Consider the following 20,124-nt stretch of genomic DNA (forward strand, 5'->3'; position numbering starts at 1 on the left):
TTCTTTCTTTAGTCAATTCTAAATATCTTTGTAATTTGTACCTGTCTCTAATTAATTTTATATTGCTTAAAGCTACAGAATTTTAATTTCTTCATAACTATCAGATTATTGCATACTCTTGGCATACCAGGCTCCCAAATGGTCCTTCTCATGAAAGTATTAAAGAGACAATCTCTTTTACTGTGTATTATATAAAATGCTACATTGTAAATGCAAAATTACACGTTTCTAACAGCTAGGTTCAGTTCATAATGATCCATGAATTTTCACTTTTTTTTTTTTTTTTTTTTTTTTAGGTGCTGTGGATTCAACCCAGTACTCCATGCACCCTACAGGCAAGTGGTCAACACTGAGTCATATCCCTAGCCCTGTGGATTTTAATTGTTATAATTAAAATACACAGTATAAGGGCTGGGGTTGTGGCTCAATGGTAGAGCGCTTGCTTAGCGCTCATTTAGCCCTGGGTTGGATCCTCAGCACCACATAAACATAAATAAATAAAATAAGGGTGTTGTGTCCAACTATAACTAAAAAATAAATATTAAAAAAAAACACAGCATAAGATACCCCCCCAAATTGTCAAAGCATGATGTTAAAAACACTTAATACAATGTTATAGACATAGAGGCTACTTCTTCATCTTCTGAATCCTCAGCTCTCCCTCACCTAGTCATCTAGGTATTTAAACAGATATAGACAGAATCCTCTTTCTTACCTCTCCATCAGCCACAGCAGAATAATTCACTTGGGCAACAGTGACTGTGGTTGGCAGTTCTGAAGCATCAGCCAATGTGGCCACTGTTGCCCCTGTACCAACCTAAGGAAAAACACAGGAACTGATATCAGTGATTAGACCCTCTGCCTTGTCTCTCCTCAGGAACTAAGATGCACTGAACCCCAAATTCAGCAGATAATGATTAATATGTAATTGTGATGTAAAATCAGCTACTAAACTATTTCTCAGAGACTCATATGAGTTTCAGAAATTTATTTCAACCAAATAGATCAGTATTAGAAGAGCTATTACATGTCTAATCAGTGGCCAGAGCTAGTCAACTGGTTTCTTACTCTCATCCCAACCTGAAATTTAGAAGTTCCCTTCCTGTCAATAAATTGGGTTTGCCACAGAAGAGGTAATTCAGAAGAAATATTCCCTGGCTACTGACAGTGAAACAGTAAAAAAGAAGCCACTTCCAAGGGTTTTATTTTGGAAATGTCCAGGAAAGCTACTCATAGCTCTGAACTGAGTAAAATGAAAACAATTTAAAATACTGTTTAATAGTCAATTTTAGCCAGGAGAGAGATCTAGGGGAGGTGTATGAAGCTTATACAAGAGTTTGCACAAGAAAACTTCCTGCAGTCTGGGGAAGGTGTCCAGTGACCCACCTCTCTGGTAACCATTAGGTTTACTCACCTGGATGAGTGAGACAGTGCCATCAGGGTTGCTAAAGGTCTGCACTACAGTCTGTGATGGTACAAGATGGGCTATACTGTGTGTGGTAGTAGCCTGTGTTTGTTGATCTTCAAAAGCATATAAAAGATCCTCCCGCCCATGCTGTTTATAACAGTTTTTAACTATGGTCCGTAGTGCTTGTGTCCATGAAACCTGTCACCAAAAGACCAGAAAAGCACATTAAACCACAAAGTACCATAGTATCTAAACCCAATAATGCAGCTGCTTATGTTTCAAGCCAAATCAAACCTTATGCAGAGTAAACTGTTTTAAGATTATTTCCCACAGACTGATTCTGGAATAAGCAAACTGAGCACCAAATATTAAAGGAGGTTTCCCAATGATTTACTTCCTGGTGAAAGTCTAGTTTAGCTTTTGGGTTTTATACCCTATTCCAAACTAAGGCCAAACTCTTATTAAACTTCTGACAAAGAAACATTATTCTAGTCAAGAATCATATATATTAAGAATCTCAGTAAACTTCCAAGCTAAATTAAAAAAAAATGCAGAAAAATAGGGATGATATCTATTATCTAGTTTAGTGTTTCTTCTCAAAGTTTTGTTATTAGTAGGCTCACTTGGAAAAGTTCATCTCTCTCTAATTCATACTTGTATTTTTCAACAGTGATTCTTACTAATATTTCTATGTCTGCAAGTGATTAATATTTTCACTTTAAGTTTCTTGGGTTTTCCCAAGCACCTCATAAAATTAAAGCTGCTTCAAAAGGCAACTAAGAAGACAGAATATTAATTCATGGACCCATCCTGGTCTTTTTATAGGGAAGAAATGACAAATGAGAAATGTTATAAAATCAGTGACCAGTGAACTTCTTGGGAGGGATAGGTCTATTACACAAATGTTTTTCGACGTTTCAGAAATAGTAATGACAAAATTTGAGGTGATTAATTCAGAATGGAGAAGCAATGGGTGACTCAGGCTGAGGAATGCTCACCCTCTGCTTTTGCTCTTCTGTGCGGACGTCACTCCGGACATTTGCCCATGGGATATCTTCAGGCCACCAGATAGGCTTGCAGCTTTCTTTCCCCCAGCCTGGTTTTCCCCGACCTGTGGAGTACTTGAGCATCTCTGGGATAAATGCCCGAAGCTGGGCCTGAAAGAGAAGAGTGTAATCATTAGTATTCATGAAAGACATCTCAGGTATGTCCATGTCCCCTAACAAATTCTAAGATTATGAAACCTTCCTCCAAGGTCCCAAATAATTTCTAATGTTAGTGCTGAGAACACCCTGTTTTCCACAGGTTACTACGTTTCATGGGTGATGGAGAAGTGTAGATTTGCTGGTAAAGGGCCCCTTTTCTTTTTGTAGACCTGTTCCTAAAAAAACTAGCACATCTACCCCCAAGTTTGATTTTTGCCTCCTAGGATACCACTGACACTACAGCAAATTTCCCTTCTGTAGTTTCCATGTATTTGAAGATGTCCAAGTCAAGCCGTTTTAAACATTGTTCTGGAGTTGGTAATTAACACAATTAGATACGAGAGGAGTTAGAAGTGAGGAGCAGATCAAATCATCATTATTTGTAGATGAAATGACTGAATCACTCCAGAGAATCAAATGAAAAACTACTACAAATATCAGAGAATTCAGTTTGGTAGTTGATTATAAAACACATGAAAATAAACAGACTTTCTACTTAATAAAGGGGGGGAAAATACCCTAAAACTATTCTAAAAAGCTAGGCCACTGTCTGTGAGTCTTATCTATAGAGACAATGAAGCTTGCATGATTTTTTCTTTCTTTGTTTTTGTGGTACTGGGGATTGAACCCAGAGGTGCTCTATCACTGAGCTACATTCCCAGCCCTTTTAATTTTTTTATTTTAAGACAGGGTCTTGCTAAATTGTACAGGCCAGCCCTCCTTTTGCTATTCTCCTGTCTCAGTCTCTGAATCTTTGGGATCATATATGTGTGCCACCACACCCAGTTGCTTGGATGATTTTTAAATACATTATGGACATCAATCAGATTTTTAAAAATTTTGTTTTTTCAGTGCTGAGGAATGAACCCAGGCCCTGGGGATTGATTGAACACAGGGTCTTGTGTATTCTAGGCAATTTCTTTACCACCAAGCTATACCTCTAGACCCATTAAGATTTTATTTTACAATTGAATTCAGACCAAACAGGTTTTAAACCACAGAGACAACTGCCATTCTTCTTCTTCTTTGTTTTAAAAAATATTTTTAAAATTGCCAATGGGCCTTTACTTTATTTATTCATATGTAGTGCTGAGAATCGAACCCAGTGCCTCACATATACCTAGGCAAGCATTCTACCACTGAGCCACAACCCCAGTCCTGCCATTCTTCTTTATTTCTTGCACTTTGAACACACTCTGGGTGTGTGCTGAGGAGGAGGGTCTGCTTTGTAAATATTCTTCATTATTGATAATGAGTTTTGGCAAGAAAAGCAGTTCCTCAAGTTATGAGCTTAGAATTCCTCCAAGACCTACTGCTCCCCTTTTGACCCGGTGGTCTACAGCACTGCACAGAGAAGTAGCATCCTACATCTTCCAAAGACATGTCTGCACTATCTCTGCAGCACAGAACCAAAGAGAAAGGACATTCTGAACAATGAGTCAGACTCAAGGACTTGGCTATAGCTATAAAACCAAAAAATAAACAAACAAATGAACAAAAATACTTAAGTATTAATGAGAGAGGAGTATGGTAGCCTTTAATATTGAAGATCTTATTTAACTATTCTATGTTCTTATAACAAATACCATGTACTATTTTACTAAGAACATGACACAAATTGTTATGTAATAGGGATGAACCATGAACCAAATCAGTAATATTTATCTAATAAAGACAGGTCTAATGGGCAGTATTTATACTGTAAATTCCTCTACGGAGCTTGCCATTTCATTCCCTCCTAGATAGTCTCCTGCCTACAGGATATGATATCATATACTCCATATATATTTGGCTCTGCAGCATTGGGCAGCAGGCTAATAGAAAAGTATCCATTTGCAAACCCATGCTATCAACTGGCTCATGAGGTCATTTACCCAGTTATTTTAAGAAAGTGCATCTCAAAGTCATTTTTCCTATCCTGATTTCTTGGGAGTGTTCCTTTTTTAGCTTTAGATACACAGTGCAGAAAAAGGGTTAGTCCTTATATACTATAGTTTTATTTCTTCATATACAAAAGAACAGCTTTCTCAAATGCATAAATTAAATAAACTGATACCACAGATTTTTAAAAGTTCCCCTTTATTTTAATCCTATTACTAGGCTTCAAAAAGGAGAATCCTTTATATCATACCTAGGTGAGTCTGGAGAAAATGAAAAGTGAAGGATAACTAAATCTAAATTAATAAAATTCTAAGGTTTTCAGAAAGAATGTGTTGTGGAGGACAGAAGGTTGACAACCTGCTCAAATACAACTGGAGCCCATACATTCTCTAATATGATGATCTCTCTGCTCCTGATCCCTCACATTACTTCTCTATGCTCTGAAGATCTTGGTGACTCTGACACCTGGCTATAGAGATCTTTCATACTCAGTCTTGCTTTGGTCCTTCTAACAGGCTTTCCACAGAATTTTGGTAACCCACTGGTTCCTTGACATACAGACCTATGCCTTCTCACTTAAACCCTACTCTACCTTTTCTTCAACTACTTGTCTTCTCAACTTCTCTGTTTTTGCCAGTAGAAAACCCCCTTCCCCCAGCCACCATCCAAGCTCAAAACCTGAAGGTTATCTTTATTGTTATCTTATTTTTAATACTCACTTAGACGCCAAGTGCAAGTCTAATTCTTTCATTTTCGAAATGTCTGTGGTGCCCATTCCTTTTTCTCTGGTTTCACCTTCACTCCCCAATTCCTACCCCAAGGATAATGTAACCAGAAAGTTGACTTTCTTGTATAACTCAAGTTCTCCCATGTCTCTCTCTCATCTTACATATCCTTGACAGTTTTCCTTAATGCTACACAGATTCAACACTTAAAAAAAAATTTTCATATGGCTTTAAACTACTAGCAACTACCCCTCTGTCCAGCTCCTCTTGCCCACCACAATATGGCCTCATGTTAAACTCATTCCCACAGTAGCTCTGGTCCTCTAGGCAAGTATCCATACTGTCTCATGAGCTGTTGAGCTCACTCCTGCTTCTTTGCCTTTTGATTTGCTCCTTTGCTGGACTATTTCCTCATGCTACTTTTCCAATGCCAACACTCAATTTTTAATGCCCAACAAGTCCTACATTCTTCATGAGATATATACAAATTTTTAAATCAGCTCTTTTTATCAGCACAAACTCAGAGAGTTGGCTCTGAATCTCAACTCTTTCTAAATCTTAATGTTCTCATCTGTGAAATAGTAATGATATTGACAAACATACAGGGTCAATTGCAAGGATCAATGATAACAAATATGTAGATATAGTGCACAGAATTAATAGCAGTTTTATTATCACTTCAGTCATGTCATTGTCCTCAACAACTCCTATGGCATTCATAACTCTGTCATAAAATTTAGAACTTGACATATTAAGTCTTTTAGACACCATTTATCCTCCACATAGATAGATCATAGCTATTTGGCAACTGACTAATATTTCTAATTTTATGAAGAGGAAAACAAATGTTCTATTTTTTTTAACCAAAAGATATCTTAAACAGCAACTCTTCAAATTTTGTATGCAAAACATATAAGGTTGAGAGACATCATGATGCTAATCCAACACAATTTTTTTTTCTTTTGCAGTATTAGGGTTCAAACCCAGGGCCTTGAGCATGCTAGGCAAGCATTTTATCACTTCTATCACTTCAAAATAAAGGCATTCTGTCCATCTACAACTACAAAAAAAAAAAAAAAAAAGCTAGAATCAAGGATTGGGAGGGTAGCTCAGTAGTTGAATGCTTGCCTAGCATGCATAAGGTCCTTGGTTCAATCCTTACCTCCACCATAAAACAAAAGAAAGAAAGAATGCTAGAACCAAGGAGGAACTGAATTAACCACGTGCATCAGTCCTTTGCATTAAGGAAACAAGTTGTCACCAACCTACGCTCAATACATAGGTAGTTTAGGTGACTTGTTTTGCTGGATCCTTCAACATTAAAAAATGTACAATGTTCATTACTAATGAAAATTTTAGAAAATGTGACTTGAGGGTAATTAGAGAAAAGACAGACTAGAAAATTTCTCAAAAACATTTTATATGCTATAAATTCCTGGATGAGAAACGTTTCAAAATTCTAAGCATAAGCTAATATGAAAGGCAGGAGAAATGGAAGCAGCAGGAAGGGAAGGTGACTTCCTCAGGGAGAACCGCAACAAGTAAAACAAAGGAACCAGAGTTAAATTATCTGCTAGCTTACAAGTTCTAATTTGGAGACAGACATAACTTTTCCAAGTACCAATTATCAAATATACAAAATTTGTCCCTATATTAAAACAGGAGTTAAAAGCATTTTTTACTATAGAATTTCACTTTTCAAGTTATGCATTTTGGGGATGGAGGATTCTTTGATCTTTTTTGGTTACTGTTTTAGTACCAGGAATTGAACCCACAGGTGCTCTACCACTGAGGTATATCCCCCAGACCTTTTTATTTTGATCGTGCCCCACCAAATTGCTTAGGCTGGCTTCAAACTTGTAATCCTCCTACCTCAGCCTCCTTAGTAGCTGGGAATACAGGCATGTGCCAACATGCCTGGTAGAATCTTTTACTTTTAAAGATAATCTGACTTCATTGGAAAAGACTATTTTCTATTAAACTTTTTATTATTATTATTATTTTCTTCTGCTACTAGGGATTGAACACATGGGTACTTTACCACCGAGCCATATCCTCAACCCTTTTTTATTTTGAGATAGTCTTGCTGAGTTGCTGACGCTGGCTTTGAACTTGTGGTCCTTCTGCCTCAGGCTCCAGAGTCTCTGGGGTTGCAGGTATGTGTCACTGTGTGCCTGGCTCTAACAGACCATTTTTACACTGTCCCAAATAAATATTGTTAGGTCTAAAGAGACTATTATAAGGGAAAAATGAGCTGTCTAGTATAGAAAGAGTTAAGTGATTTCTTTCTAGAATTCAGCATTATGTCCTCATTACCAGTTGGATTAATTATTTGTCCTAGAGTTTTGGAAACCAAAGCTCCTCAATGTGCTTGTTAAGGAAGGTTTGTCTTTAATCCACAGGGAGACAATCAACAGGAACAGCCAAGATAAAGCCTAACCTCTCCCATTGTCCTTTAATTGGGCTGGAACAAGCTTTTCTGGGTGCTTTCACTCTGATTTAGAGCTCTATATAGGCCTAAAGTGCCCCAGTCTGGTTAATAAACCAACCCAAACCAGTAAAAAGTAGAAAATACTACTCTTTCTAAGGGCACAATCAGAAAAGAAAAGAATATCAAATTCATGTGACTGGCAGTCAATAGCAAAGATTATGTGGGGACTATAAATGTTTTAAAATAAGATTTCCTAAAACTCTAGAAGCCTGGCGGTATAGCTTGCCTAGCATGTGGTAGGTCCAGGGTTCTATCCCTAGAACTAAAAGAAAAAAGAAAAGCCTAACAATTATTACTATGTTAGAAATCTGCCACTTGCAAATTCAGTTAATTCTTTGCTTCTCCTCTCATACCCTCTATCTTTGCTCTATTACCCCCAAGTCCTGGGATTTTAAGGCTCCTCAAGTCCATTTTAGGTTCAATTACCAAGAAAAGGACTTTTTTTAAAATTTATTATTTTTTTAAAGAGAGAGTGAGAGAGGAGAGAGAGAGAGAGAGAGAGAGAGAGAGAGAGAGAGAGAGAGAGAGAGAGAGAGAGAGAATTTTTAATATTTATTTATTTTTTTAGTTCTCAGCGGACACAACATCTTTGTTGGTATGTGGTCCTGAGGATTGAACCTGGGCCGCTCACATGCCAGACGAGCGCACTACCGCCTGAGCCACATCCCCAGCCCCAAGAAAAGGACTTTCAAAGCAAAATGTGTCCCAACTCTTTCTCTATTGAAGAGGTCTGTGCTCTTCCACATCTGAATTAAGTATCCATGGATTCAAGCAATTATGGATCAAAAATTTTCAGGAAGAAAAATTTCATCTGTCTGTTTTGACTTTTTGTCTTGTCATTATTCAGACTACAGTATAAATGTAGTATATAATATACAGACAACTATTTATATAGCATTTACATTGTCCTACTTATAAGTAATCAAGAGATGATTTAAAGTACATGGGAGAATGTACGTAGGTTCTATGCAAATACTATGCCGTTTGATAAAAGAGATGTAAATATTAGTCAACTTTGGGTCCTGGAACAAATCCCACATGGATTACCAAGGGACAAAAGCATAATAAATTTTTAAAGAGAACACAATGCAAATCAAACAAAGTTGAAAGGTTAAGTTTTCTATAGCTTACAGGAAAATAGGAATATGAAGAAAGAGAAGGAAAACTAAAAAAATTTCAGACAATATTGTTATTTTTTTAATTTTAAAATTATGAACTTCCAGGTTGATAAACCTAATTATACTCAAATAAGCATTTTTAGGGCATTATAAAGAATTTCTTAGCTCATCCTCTGGACTTATATTTGTACTATTAGTCTCTGTTCATAGAAATGACAAAGGTGGATATCCTTCTCTGATGCACTGTTTCCCTAGATTTGCCAACAGACACATTGGCTTCTCTCAATCTCATTGTCCCACAAAACACATTCCCATAGAATATACAGGAAGAGCCAGTTTGGAAAGAAAGAGAAGTGTAACTTCAGAATGAGTAAATTCAGGGCCAGCCAAAGGAGACACTCTGACTTAGAGACTTCAGACTTCTCTCAGGTCAAAATGTCTGCTGCTTATCTTTACACCTTATCCACCTATTAAAGTACTCCCTCTTGGTAATCAAAATGCTCTTAAAGTCCTACCTTCTCTTTCAAAAAGAATCTCAGATTGGTCAGTTTCTGTTATCATGTTCGGGAGTAGCACATGATTTTGTACAAAAATGATACCGATGAAGGCACAGGTGTTCATGCCATTCACCCTCCCCAGTTCAGTCTCCTGCCAGAGGCATTATTAGGTTGATCAATAGCCTTCCTGATAGCCAAATTCTATACATTTACATAAATATATGCTGAAAAGGCAGAGTTATGTGATTAAAGAAAAACACAATGGTACCATAGTGTACAAATTTTAAAACTTGCTTTTTCCCCTCCATATTTTGTCCTAGAGATCTTCTCATAGTACAACTATAATAATCTCTTTTTAAAAATTTTTTTACTTGTTCTTTTTAGTTATTCATGATAGTAGAATGTATTTTGACATATCATATACACATGAAGTATAATTTCTCATTCTTGTAATTGTACATGATATGAAATTACACTGGTCATATATTTATATATGAACATAGGAAAGTTATGTCTGATTCATTCTACTGTCTTTCCCAATCCTCCTCCCTTCTCCCCACTCCCCCTTGTCAATTCAGTGAACCTCCACTCCCTGCCTTGCTTATTGTGTGTTAGCATCCACGTGTCAGCGAGAACACTCAGCCTTTAGTTTTTGGGGAGTGGCTTACTCCACTTAGCATGATAGTCTCCAGTTCCATCCATTTACCCACAAATGCCATAATTTCATTCTTCTTTATGGCTGAGTAATATTCCATTGTGTATACATACCACATTTTCTTTATCTTTTCATCAGTTGAAGGGCACCGAGGTTGGTTCCATATCTTAGCTACTGTGAATTGAGCTGCTATGAACATTAATGTGGCTGCATTACTACAGTATGCTGATTTTAAGTCTTTGGGTATATGCTAAGGAGTGGGATAAATAGGTCAAATGGTTTTTCTTTCTAACAGTTGCTTAGTATCCATGGTATAGGTTTTCCATTTTATTTCATCATTCCTCTATTGATAGTTATGGTTTTTGCTCTTACAAATAGTGCTTGACCATGTCTCTTTGTGCACATGTACATTTCCTGAGGAGAAATTCAGAAACTGGATTCACTGGTTGAGGGCTTTAATAACTACTGCCAGACTGTCCTCCAGAAAGACTTAGCCAATCCCATTCCCACCATACCCATTGTTTCACACCCTCCATCCCATTTTTTTTTGCCATTACCTAGATCTCCCTCTCCCATCCTATACTGGGGATTGAACCCAGGACCTTTTGCAAGTGTTCCTACCACTGAGCTATATCCCACATCCTTCCCCCACCCCCAATATCTTTTTTAGTTGTAGGTGAACACAATGCCTTTATTTAATTTATTTACTTATATGTGGTGCTGAGAATTGAACCCAGTGCCTCACACATGCTAGGCAAGCATTCTACCACTGAGCCATAACCTCAACCCCTCCCCAGTCCTTTTAAGTTTTTATTTTGAAACTCTGTCTCTCTAAGTTGTCCCGGCTGACCTAGGACCTAGGTTCTCTTGCCTCAGTCTCCTGAGTACCTAGAGATTATAGGCAGGTGCCCTGTACCTGGCTATTACTGAGCATTCTTATTTTGGTTCATCTGATGTGGGGGAAATGGTTTTTTTAAATTTCCATTGCTAGTGAATTGAGAATATTTTTATATGTTCACTATTTTTTCTTTCTGTGCACTGCTTATAATGCTTTGCATATTTTTTCTAATTATCTTTTTATTAATTTGAAGGAAATATTAATCTGTCCTGGATACTAATTCTTTGCCATATAAACTGTAAATATATCCCTAGTCTGGTTGTATCCTGAATATGTAATCTATATGACTATTACCATCTTTTAGTATTACTGAATATAGCTTAATTCTTCTCTGTTTAACATATTCTATGTTCTATTTAGGAATACATCCTATGCTTTCATTTGTTACCTATATATTTTAAATCTCATCCTGCATGTGGCATGGTGTCATGTACAAAAACACTTTCTGATAATATCAGACAGTAAAAAAACAAAAAACAAACAAACAAACAAAAAAACACCTCTTTTCTGACACTGTAGCACGGGGAGGTGATTTAGCATTGTTATCCACAATAGATAACACGAAACCTAAGAGTTTAAACATCAGACATACTTGTATCCCATCCTCAAAGATTCTGATTTAACTGGTCTGGAGTATGGTCTAGGCACCAGGACTTTAAATTCACAGGTGATTCTATTGTGTAGCCACCTTGGAGGACAATTAAACTCAAATACTTCTTATCTAACTCTTCTTTTAATAAACTCTTTTTAATTGTGGTAAAATACATATAACATAAACATAAAATTTACTGTTGTAACACATACAATTCAGTGACATTAATTTCGATCATTGTTATATAACCATCCTCATTATCTATTTCCAGAATTTTTTCATTGTCATCCCAAACTGAAACTCTAAACCCATTAAAATATTAACTCCTCTTTTCTACTCACCTCAGCCCCTGTAACCACTATTCTACTTTCTGTGTTTACAATTTGCCAATTCTAGATACCTTATACAAGTGGAATCAGACTGCATTTTCTTTTTTTTAATATTTATTTTTTAATTGTAGTTGGATACAATATTGTTAATTACTTAATTTACTTTTATGTGGTGGTGAGGATCAAACCCAGGGCCTCACCTATGCTAGGTGAACACTCTACCGCTAAGCCACAACTCTAGCCCCCAGACTGCATTTTCTTTTTGTGTCTCATTTATTTCACTTAGCATAATATTTTTTACTTTTTTGTCAGAAGAGCTATGCCATATGTAAGCTTTTTCAAAACCAAACCAGACCCTCAAAAGACCTAAAATGATAACTGGCTGAATGTTTCCTAAGTAAAATAGGTCAAGTCTGGTGGATAACTTCTTCCTAATGAAGAAAATTGCTGTGCTGTTTCTGAAGGTTTCTCTGAAACTGGTGAAGAATTACTACACTGTTGCATCATCACTCCAAGGGAATATTAAAGAACAAAGACTGCCCAGTGAGAGTAAGAGGAGGACAGAAAGTTCATGGTGGGGGGGGGTTACACAGGGAAGGGAGAAGGGATAGATGAATGGATTTTAGCCAGCAATACTGAGCAGGTATTTCCAGAGATGATTCTTTTATAAAATAATCTTTGCCTGGATCTCTTGAAATACAGATCCCAAGATTTATAGATTCCCAATAACAAAAGAATCCTATAATATTCAAGTGTGGGAGAGAACAGACCTGATTTTTCATTAGCAATATCAATTCCTTGAACTCAAAACAGCCTGAGAATCAGCACTGTTGGTATCATCTGGGAACTTGCTGCAACTGCAGAATGTCAGGTCCCACTCCATACCTATGACTCCTTTGTTTAGTTATTTATTTGGTACTGGGAATTGAACCCAGGGGCACTTTACCACTGAATTATATCCACAGTCCTTTTAATTTTTTGTTTTGAGACAGAGTCTCACTAAGTTGCTGAGGTTGGTCTCAAACTTGCCATCCTCCTCCTACCTCAGTGTCCTGAGTCACTGAGATTACAGGTGTGCATCACATTGCCTGGCCAATTTGCATTTAAAGAAGACTCTCCAGTGATTCCTATGCACAACGACATCTGAGAAGCTCCAATTAGCTCAAGCTCTAGGCCCTGACTGATCTGAATGATTTTAGAAAAATTTGCTGACCTGACTTTCAAAATCTCTAAAAATGGTGACTTCATTATTTCATTGTTGATGAATTCAGGAGTTACAGGACCTACCCTAAACTAATAAGATTTATTTCAACCTCCTCCAGTTCTTACACAGGATGGTCAGAAAGATAGGAGATAGGGGCTGAGTTCCAGCCACTATTTTTAAAGGTGCCTTAAGTTTTCATTTTATCACAAAGAATATTACAAAGCTCTACATATGTGTATGTTTGTGTGTGTTAACCAAGACTATTATCAGAATTAAGACCTAAGAGTAAAGTTTTTCAGGAAACATGTTCTATTCACCAATGAAGAATTATACTTTTATCAAAAAAGAAAAAAAAAAAAAAAAGACAAAACACCCCAATCCATAGAGAGCTACTTCCTAAAAGAAGGACAGTTAGTTCTGACAGAAGTTCTGATACTCTGTTCTACGTAATTTCTATCCATGGAGGAGATGGTTTTGAGAGTCTCTGAAGCAAGTCCGGAAACTCTTTTAAAACAGTGAATGTTTATAGCATTAGCTGAAACATTCAACCTGGGCGGTGATCACATATAGTTTTATAGAACAAAAGAAAAAATCATTGGCAATATGAACTCTAAGTTCTATTCCTGTTTTAGTTTTGTTTCATAAATTGCTTTTGGCTGGGTGCAATGGGACATGCCTGTAATTACAGTGGCTCAGGAGGCTGAGATAGGAGGATGGTGAATTCAAAGCTAGCCTCAGCAAAAACCAAGGCGCTAAGAAACTCAGTGAGACCCTGTCTCTAAATAAAATACAAAATAGGGCTGGGGATGTGGCTCAGTGGTTGGGTGGTCCTGAGTTCAATCCCCAGTACCTCCCTCTCCAAAACAAAAAACAAACAAACAAACAAACAAACAAATAAATAGCTTTTTCTATTTATGCCTCAATTTTAAACCTGCAATATGTTATCACCTATATTGACCAACTTCATTGCTTAGAAAAATAAAAATTCTTAGTTCCTTAACTTTCCCTAATATAACATGGGTGAGAGATGGTTCAGGTTATCCAAAAGTTAATAATAATAGTTGAGTGATGCATTTTTCCTTACAAAATCTCACTTTTTTTCTTCCACTGACTTCATAAATGTCGGAAGGTATGCATTACTTCTCAGAAGATGAAAGTGAGAATCTGGGCTAACACAGTAAAATTTGGACTGTAGACTAGATCCTTTGACTCTAAGTTAGTATATGATTCTTTCCAATAAACAAGCAAACTTTCTAATTTGTGAAGAATTAATGAACCACCTAACATGGGAACAATATCAACTATAGTTTACTCTCTGAATGATTCAGAACACATCACATGATCATATACATAGAATTATATTTATAAGTTAGGGTTATCAGCATAAACATCAGTCATCCCCATAGCATTAAGTGCAGATAAGAAAATTAACAGAGATGTCTGGTTAAACCAAGTCTACCTCTATTACAGTCCAGTTTGACAATTCTAGGATTTGATCATGTTAAGGAAATCACGAATTACCAAAATGGTCTGAAATCTAGAATTAGGTCTAGTTATAGTTATTTTGTTCTTTCTGGGTATAGCTCATAACTGAGTTCTGCTTCCTTGAATCAACGAACGAACACATACACACATATACCCCCACACACAAACACACACCATACACACATAAATATCCCCTGGAGGGTAGATTAAATTATATGCCCAGTAAAGAATTGAGGAATGTGCCTTCAAACATACGGCAGCCATTTAAGAGAAAAGCAAGGTGGGAAAAAGAGATGTTGGCATTTTTACCCTAATATTAAGAAAAGTAATCTTTCGGTAAAAGAAAACAGAAACATCATCAAACTTACACTTAAAAAAAATACAAGTTTAGCTACTGCCTGTAATCTCAGTGGCTGGGCAGGCTGAGGCAGGAGGATCGAAAGTTCAAAGCCAGCCTCAGCAATGGTGAGACACTAGGCAACTCAGTGAGACCCTGTCTCTAAATAAAATACAAAATAGCCCTGGGGTATGGCTCAGTGGTTGAATGCTCCAGAGTTCAATCCTGGGTACCTGCCCCCAAAATGCAAGTTTAATACAAAATATTAAAATACTGTTTTGCATTTCTGTGATTATAAAAGTAATTTATGCTCACTAAAGAAAGGGAAAATCATCCATAACACCACCAAGTATAAATAATCACTATAAATATTTTGGTGTATATCTCTTCAAAAGTTTAACACATACACACCTGAATACATTTTATAAAATTAAATTAATTAGTTTAATTCTGGGTACCCTGAGCTTAAAAAAAAAAAATCTAGCTGGGCACAGTGGTTCACACCTGTAATCCCAGCAGCTTGGGAGGCTGAGGCAGGAAGATCGAGAGTTCAAAGCCAGCCTCAGCAAAAGTGAGGTACTAAGAACTCAGTGAGGCCCTGTCTCTAAATAAATACAAAATAGGGCTGGGGGTGTGGATCAGTGGTTGAGTGCCCCTGAGTTCAATCCCTGGTACAAAAAATAAATAAACAAACAAACAAACAAATAAATAAATAAAATTGCAGTATGTAAAAAATGCTATTTTATAGCCAGTTTGTTAACATAAGGTATTACAAGTATTATTCTACTGTAACAGAAAGCAAATTATCATTTTCAGTATCTAATAATTTGGTGAATAGTAAACCTCTAGTCTTTTTTGAGCTGTATTGTTCTTCCTTCCATGTAAATACTGAATACCACTATTATAATTAAACTAAACACATTGCTCCTAGATTTCCCTATTGTAAATAATTGCTGTGGAAAAACAGACATCAAGCATCTTGATTAATTGGAGGGCACAACATGCACATTTTAGAGTTTGCTATGCAATGCCAACCTGCCCTCTAGAAAGTGTACCTGTTTACAATTCTATCAACAGTGTAACGAAGCACTCACTTCCCCATACCCTTGCCTGTCTAGGTTCACTACTATTAATAGTAAAAAGCTTTAGGATCAATTAGAATAGAGAGGTATCTAGCTTAGGTTAAGAAGAAGTATTTTAGGAAAACAAAGCAAACAATGATAACAAAGGTTGAAGAGGAAAATTTCAGGCTGGTTTTTACATTTTTTTCTGCTCACTCCTCCTCACTGTTTGTTTCATTTCTTAGTCATCACATATGGTGAGAAGAGAAAGGAAAATGAATGTATGATGACAAGAAACCTCCAACAGTGTCCCTCTGTTGTGACTGATGACACCAAATACCAGAGCCCCTTAGATCCACCAGAGCACCATACTCTACTCAGTACAGTTCACAGAAATGGAAAACAACCAAGACTCCAATGTTTTACCTCCAAAATGATAACTGAATGTTCTGTCTTCTGTGGTCATCAACCAGTTTTCATAAAAATCAGTATCTGTGATGATTTAGTATGATCAAAACTTTGGACTTCTTCAACTTTAAACATCAAATATAACTGTGACAGAAAAAAGCTCCCCTCAGAGGAAACAGTCTACCCAACAGTATTCTAAAACAGAGGCTCAGTCAGCTTTAAAGTTAGCTAATTTACATCTGAGGTACAGAGTTGATTCTTCACATCAGGCAAAAAAATTTGCCTTTGGTGTTCTTTACTTTAACCTATCAGAGTGGCCCTAGGATAGAGTAATAACAACCAACAAAAGGACAGTTTAAAAAAACCAAACCAAACCATTATTTAGAGATCCTTCAAGTGTCCATAGAAAGGTCTATAAACCCAACAATCAAAAATACAATTTAGCTTCATTTTTATAAAATGTGGTATTACTTCAGAGTTGCTGTTTCAAACCTAAGGAAGCAAAGTGTCATTTTGTGAGCAACATCATCAGTGTCTGTACTGAATGTACACTTCTACTCAGGGGTCTCACCCTACAGTTACCTGTCACTGCACTGAATACATTTTTGCTCTGATCCTTAGGCTATTTACTAAGTAGATACTAGTGTTTAGATGGTGTGTTATTTAAGGTGCTGGGCAGCTATAATAAAGAGCAATAAAGAACAAGTACTTTTAAGTCCTCACTCTCAAATTTTAGCTGGAGAGACAGACCACAAACTAGTGTGAAAATTCATGAATAAGATATTTTGGGCAGTGCAAGTGCTACCAAGACAACACTACCAGGAATGTATTTGCCAGTGACTTGGAGGGAGGGAGGGAGGGAGGGAGGAGAAACTTTGATTATATGGGATAATCAAGGAATGTTGTCTCAGGGATTTGCATAAGGAAAAGTCAATCCTGCAATGATCTAGGAGGACAATGCTTCAATAAAGGGAGTAGCAAAAGCAAAAGTATGGCTTTGGGGTATCTGAGGAACACAGCCACTGTGGCTGCAGGCTTGACTGAGGGGATAAGGACAATTTGGAAGAGGTAAGATTAAAAAGGGCCTTCAAACCTTTGAATTTGATTCTAGGAACAGTGGAAAGCCACTAAAGGACTGAAACAAGTAAATTTAAAAATAAAATCTCTATGTTGGCTACATGAGAATGAATTGCAGAACAAAGGTAGCAGTAGGGAGGATCAGTGACAACTGAAAAAGCTGACATGAGGGATGCTAACGGCAAGCCTGGGTGCCGATGGGAATTGAGAAAAACAATCAGATTTGGGATGTGATTCAGAAATGAACTGAGCTGGGCATGGTGATACATTCCTGAAATTCCAGCAGCTTGGGAGGCTAAGGCAAGAGGATCACAAATTTGAGGCCAGCTTCAGCACTTTAGCAAGGCCCTAACTAACTTAGTGAGATCCTGCCTTAAAATAAAAATTTTAAAAAACTGGGGATGTAGCTCAGTGATAAAGAACCTCTGGGTTCAATCTGTAATACAAAAAAAAAAAAAAAAGTGAATTGACGTTTACCAATAAATTAATGGGGTAGGGGTAGAAAGTAGAACAGGAAAATAAGGATTATTCTTTTTTTATTTTTAATAAATGGACACACAATATCTTTATTTGTTTATTTTAATATGGTGCTGAGGATTGAACCTGTTGCCTCACATGTGTTTTACCACCTCAGCTCAAAGGATTATTCTTACCCTGGGACTTTAACAACCAGATGGACGGTGGTGTTATTAACTGATAGAGGTAACATAGGGAAGGAACAGGTTCGGAGTGGAGAGTGAGGGCAACCAAAGGTCCTGTTCTGAGCATGTTAGGTACTAGACATTTCAGTGATCATAAACTAGAGTATACACAGGCCTTAGCTCTGGGACACAAAAACAGTGATCAGGAGAGAAGAGGAGAAGAGCCAGCAAAAGAGCTGGTAGGTAGCAGCCAGTGAGGCAGGAGGATATTCAGGAGAGTGAGGAGTCACAGAGCCTGAGAGAAGCAGCTACTTAAGAAGGAAGGTGAAATCAACTCAGTTAAATACTGCTGGAGACTCAGTCAAGGGAAGAAAACTGAAGACTAGATTTAGCAAGACAGAAATACATTAATAAAGAAATAAACTGGAAAATGTTATAAAAACCACAAAAGGGATAGCCTTCGACAAAGTTAATGAGGTATACTGATGTCTCAGAGGGAAGACAGAAAGAATGAATGAGTCAAGTAGGTGTCCTTCCGAGTTTTGTGGGTTTTTTTGTTTGTTTTTGGCAATATTGTTTATTTTAATATGGTATTGAGGATTGAACCGAAATCCTTAGGGTTTGAAACAAAGGCCTCAAGTGTTCTACCACTAAACTGAACTACATCTCTAGCCCTTTCCATTTTGAGACAAGATCTCCCTAAGTTACCCAGGCTGGCCTTAAACTTTACAATTCTCCTGCCTCAGCCTCCTGAGTAGCTGGGATTACAAGTGTATGACACTCTGCCTGGAAGCTTTGTGTTCTTATTCTCTGGGGAGGGGAGCTTTACTTGGCAATAATGTGGTGGTATTCAGAATTTTCACGGAAAGAAGCTCAGCTTGAGACTAAACTTGTCCCAACTGACTGTGATCACACTCTGAACAATCTCACATTCACCTGTTCAAACCAACTCCAAGCTAAGTTTTTTTTTTTTTTTTTGTGTGTGTGTGTGTGGTGCTGGGGATTGAACCCAGGGCCTTGTGCATGTGAGGCAAGCACTCTACCAACTGGGCTATATCCCCAGCCCCAAGCTAAGTTTCTTTATCAACCTAAAGGTCCCAATGAAAGGAGAGAACTGCCAACAAAAGGAGGAGAGCACATGATGCCCTTGTTTGGGAGCATACTTCTGGCACTACCATGTCTTCTCCAAGGCTGATACTGCCTCACCATCACACTCCAGTCTCTGAATCACCAAGGAAAAGTGATCAGAGGCCCGCCCACATGAGTGCCTCTTGCCTTTGCATCTCCTCTTCACTTCCCGCCCCTTACCTGGGTCATTTTGTCCACAGAGACTGGGATCCCATCGATGGTGAGAGGTGGCAGTTCTGAGTTAACCTCCTGTGGTGCAGGGGCGTGTTCTGCCAGAGCAGACTCCAAGTCTTCCAGGATCATGCTCTTGTACTTTCGCACCTGTAGGGAATTAACAGCAGAAGTAAACAAGATGCCCAACAACCACAGAGGACTTGTGCCAAGCAACAAGCAAGTGGGTGAGGCAGACTTCCCCAAGCTACTTCAGAGCCCTAGAAACAAACACGCCTACAACTAGCAGGTAAAAATACTCGCTGGCCCCAAAGACATCATACTAAACAGAATTAAATGAAAAGATGATGAAATTACAGGTAACAACAGTGGAAAGGAACCAGTGGGAAAAGTTTTACAAAAAGACTACTTCTCAGAAAAAAATTATGTTTTTGCAGTCAACACAGGCCCATCACCTGTTCCAGATCTAACAGGGATAGTATTCATTATTCTGCATTTCTCAGGCCAGTTGATAAACACCTACCTGTAGTAGTTAATTGCAAAATCACTTTCAAGATCTTTGAAGACTTATGTTTCTAAGACTCTTAAGTAACCTGCTAAGAAACTGCTGCTATTTTCCTGCAAAACCAGATTACCAAACAGGAGACTCAAGGGCACAAGAGGTTGGACTGAAGAGAATCAGGAAACAAACAAACAAACAAAAAACAGAGGCATATATTATAGCAGAGTGTCAAAAATGCCATTACCAATAAAGCTTAGGACTAGAGAGAGCCCCAGTGGTCAAACCCTCCTCCCTTTTGTTACTCTGTTTTA

General features: G+C 37.5%; 1 protein-coding gene across 5 annotated transcripts in view; it reads right to left on the reverse strand.

Annotated features, from left to right (window-relative positions):
• Nrf1 (nuclear respiratory factor 1) overlaps positions 1 to 20,124 on the reverse strand; it is a 139,302-nt gene that overhangs the window by 42,749 nt on the left and 76,429 nt on the right. For all 5 annotated transcript variants that reach the window (XM_077795943.1, XM_026392790.2, XM_026392789.2 and 2 more), the window contains 4 exons: positions 19,321 to 19,461; positions 2,407 to 2,565; positions 1,415 to 1,606; positions 716 to 817 (listed from right to left, as the gene is read on the reverse strand). In XM_077795943.1, the coding sequence (XP_077652069.1) occupies positions 716 to 817; positions 1,415 to 1,606; positions 2,407 to 2,565; positions 19,321 to 19,461 (594 nt within the window). The remainder of the gene's footprint in view (positions 1 to 715; positions 818 to 1,414; positions 1,607 to 2,406; positions 2,566 to 19,320; positions 19,462 to 20,124) is intronic.

This window comes from Urocitellus parryii, chromosome 3 (genome assembly GCF_045843805.1).
Source record: "Urocitellus parryii isolate mUroPar1 chromosome 3, mUroPar1.hap1, whole genome shotgun sequence".
In the NCBI taxonomy this organism is placed as follows: domain Eukaryota; kingdom Metazoa; phylum Chordata; class Mammalia; order Rodentia; family Sciuridae; genus Urocitellus; species Urocitellus parryii.